We start from the raw sequence: 3,842 nt of genomic DNA on the forward strand, positions 1-3,842 counted from the left end.
TTGGGATGTGCAATAACTTTAAAAATTAAAAGTGAGAAATTTAGTAAAAATTTGATAAAATTATAAGATATAAAATAAAGTTTTTTTTAACAGCAAAGATTAAGGTTTGACAAAGAAATCAAAATAATAAAAATATATATATTAAAAGTCAATTTAAAAAATATATTGCATAAGTCCTAAACGAATAAGAGCAGTAAATTACAAATAATAATAATAATAGTAATAATAATAATAATTAGTCACAATCTATTATTAACGTTCAAATATATTTGCTGCACTTTTTATATTTTCTGGAAATAAATTTTACATTTTTATCTTTTAGGGACACATTTGTCAGTGCGGAGTGGGAAGACTAAAAGTAAAAAAAAAAAATATTATGACATATGTTTCTATGCTGTCAATCCACGTTAGCAATCATTTCAGTTTTAAATTTGTCCCTCTGTGCCACGTAAGCTATTTTATCAACGGTGGTAACGGATGGAAGTTAACCGCCGGATATATTTGTCACACTTTTTACACTTTCAGGGACTAAATTTTGTATTTTCATCTTTCAAGGATGCATTTGTCAGCAAATTACACATTGAGAGATAAAAGTGACTATTTATTCTTGATAATTTGATAATTAATAATTGATTATGTATATTAATATCAAAGTCTTAATTTGAATAGATAAATAATATAGGTATAATGTGGTAGAATATTAGCATGATTAAAATCTCAGCTATTATCGATAAGATATGGTCGTGTCATTTTATATCTCCATTTTCATTCCCTTATATCTAATGGGAGTTCTATTAAAAAAAATGAAGGATTATATGATTCATTGCGCAGAACCTGGTGATGAAAATTATGTTTTGTAGGGTGAATTGTATTCATACTTGATCAAGCTCAGTCTCTTAGGATTCGCTTTGAGTTAGTGATGATTAAAATGCTGGCCATGGACATGGTCTATAAAGAAGGGTGAAGGTGATGGGTACCTACAAAGCAGTTAAATGTCCAAATTAGCATGTGAACCAGAAGAGTAATATTGATACTTTTCTTGATAACTTATTTAATTTATAGGACTTGCGTGCAGGTGAATCATATATAGTCCGAATACAAAAGTGCAACTATGAGCTAAACTCTGCCTGCGTGGATCTCCATAAGTGTTAAATGTTTTGAACGATCTTTATGTGAAGTATATGAGTAAACATGAGATATGATCATCCTCAAGTTCAACTTTTAAGTACAGAAAGTAGTGAGAATTGGGTACCAAATGGTCATTGCCCCATTATTAATCTGGACCCTTTTGGGTTCTATAGATCGATGTTTGTTCTGGTAGAGTGCACCTCCATTATTTAATCCAGAATAATACTCCACATTGGAATCTCGTTGATGAATCCGCAGTTTTGAAGTTCACATTTGCAACTAGGCTTGTCTACCAAATCTCACTTTATTATTCGTAGTTTGATTTGTTGATTCGGTCCCAATCCAATCGAAAACAGTCGGTCAATGCCGTGGAGGCGTGGACGAGAGACGTATAAATCAGCATTCGGCAGAAACACATATGTATAGAAAGCTAAGAACTGTGCTTCAATTTTTAACATAATACCTTCGTTGGAATTGTTTGTCTTACTATTTTAGAGTTGATATAGATGTGTTATCCTAGATTTTTGTTTTTAAATAAACACTAATAGAGTACAAGTTATATTTTTTCAGGATAGAAAAGTTTAAGTTTCTAAAATAGATTTCTTTATGACAAAGAGATGTTGCTCATCAACGATTATTTGAAAACAAATGATATTTTAGGTAGTGCTTGATTTAAACAGTGGGAAATGAAAAATAAAATAAAATAAAAAAAGTCACTGCAGAAAGAAGGGGTACAATGAATCAGAAACTTCCAATTTTAAGAATGGAAACATGGAAAATGAATTCGATAAAAACACATAACTGTAGCCTGTAGGTGCCATGCATATCTCTTTGGTTTCCACTTCTAATTTTTATCAAGTTATATTTTTTATGATAGATATCAAGTTATATTATTAGTACAATGTTTTTTATAAAAAAAATTGTAACAACATAATGTTTCTTTTTCATATCTAGTATATTGTATTAATCAGTTATATATGGACACTTCTCCATTATAAACATTCCATTAATATCCAAAGGACTATCTTTCAATCATTTTGTAATACTTATTGATGTTACCGAATTTTTCCAAATATTAATCCAATCTGTCAGAGACTATCCTCTACTTATTTCGAATTCTATCTCCGATGAGAGATATAATATTTAAATAACAATTCTGATGATAAAGTCAATATTTATGTGAGCTGTCTAAAATGAAATGAATCATGAATGTAACTTACTTTTTCTTTTCTTATCATATGTCTTGACAAAGGTTATCGAGTTGGTAATAATTGTACATGTGTAACGATAGTCGATTGACTAACCACTAACGATTAACTGTGAGTTCGGTTTAGTACACTTATTATTCTTATATTTTTCTTTATATTATCTCTTTATCTCTTTAAGTGTTAAATAACATAAGTGTGCATTAATCATTTTTCTTGTTATTTTTTTGTCACACACAGCCGCATTTTTTTTTCTTCCCTCTCTACCTCTTTTTTTATTGTACAAAACTATACAGTATACAAACGTGATTTCTCACCAGAAATAATACAAGAAAATACATAAAAAAAAAACAAATTTTGGCACTCCTCCGATCCCTATATAAGTGAGCACCACATTGCCATATTTTACTACATCACAACACAAACCAAACTAGCATGGCATCAAAACTACTACTAACCCTTTCTCTGCTACTCCTAACTCTCATCCTTCACACGTTTGGCACCACCGCACTTGCCAAACGAACCAACCCAAACCCACCCCCAAACCAAAACCCAACAACAACAGAATTCATCAAGTCCTCATGCAAGGCCACGCGCTACCCCGCCGCGTGCGTTCAAACCCTCTCGGGCTATGCCAGCGCGATTCGCCAGAGCGAGCAGCAACTCGCTGTCACGGCCCTCTCCGTGAGCGTGTCCAAGACGCGCTCATGCGCGTCGTTTGTGAAGGGAATGAAGCCCAGAGAGTACAACGCATTGCGTGACTGCGTAGAGAACATGAACGACAGCGTGGACCGTCTCAACCAATCGGTGAAGGAGCTCGGGCTCGTGGGTATGGGTATGGGTATGGGTAAGGCCAAGGGTAAGGGTAAGGCAAAGGACTTCGCGTGGCACGTGAGTAATGTTCAGACTTGGGTTAGCGCTGCCATCACTGATCAGGACACGTGTCTCGATGGGCTTGATGGGCCCCACGTGGACGCCAACTTGCGGGCTTCCGTTAGGCCCAGGGTTGTGTATGCTTCTCAGGTCACTAGTAATGCTCTTGCGTTGGTTAATCACTTTGCCTCCAAGTATCGTTCTGCTTAGTGCATATTTTGTTTACACTTAGAAATATTGCACAAGTTGCAATGCACGTTTTAATGCAAATTCAATAAGTTGTCACTCGTAATTATGTGCCGTTAATGGTTTAATTTGTTCAATTGTATCCTCGTGGTTATAGAAGCAGATTCACTCTGTTTTTTATTTACGTCCAGCTCGAGCTCATTTGTTTTGAAGCTAACTATAAACGCAATATTGTTTTGAATATTCCAAAATAATGCACACTTCAACGTCTGTATGCTTTTTAACAGGCGATCACGCGGTCTTCCTTTACAAGCAGGAGACTAGACATGGTGGGTTGATCTCCCATATCAAATTTTACCATATGCATACAAAAAATAAATCAGTGGAAAATGCTAACGGTTAAGAAGTTTCTATTGTAAGAATCAACGGGAAAATACATGGCTAAATATA

General features: G+C 34.3%; 1 protein-coding gene across 1 annotated transcript; it reads left to right on the plus strand.

Moving 5' to 3' along the window:
• Nucleotides 1–2,607: 2,607 nt before the first annotated feature.
• On the plus strand, nucleotides 2,608–3,576 carry LOC100810071 (21 kDa protein). The gene has a single exon (XM_006579558.4). It carries the CDS (start codon nucleotides 2,769–2,771, stop codon nucleotides 3,414–3,416), a length of 648 nt encoding a protein of 215 aa, XP_006579621.1. The 5' UTR covers nucleotides 2,608–2,768; the 3' UTR covers nucleotides 3,417–3,576.
• Nucleotides 3,577–3,842: the final 266 nt, after the last annotated feature.

Source organism: Glycine max, chromosome 5, assembly GCF_000004515.6.
Source record: "Glycine max cultivar Williams 82 chromosome 5, Glycine_max_v4.0, whole genome shotgun sequence".
Lineage (NCBI taxonomy): Eukaryota > Viridiplantae > Streptophyta > Magnoliopsida > Fabales > Fabaceae > Glycine > Glycine max.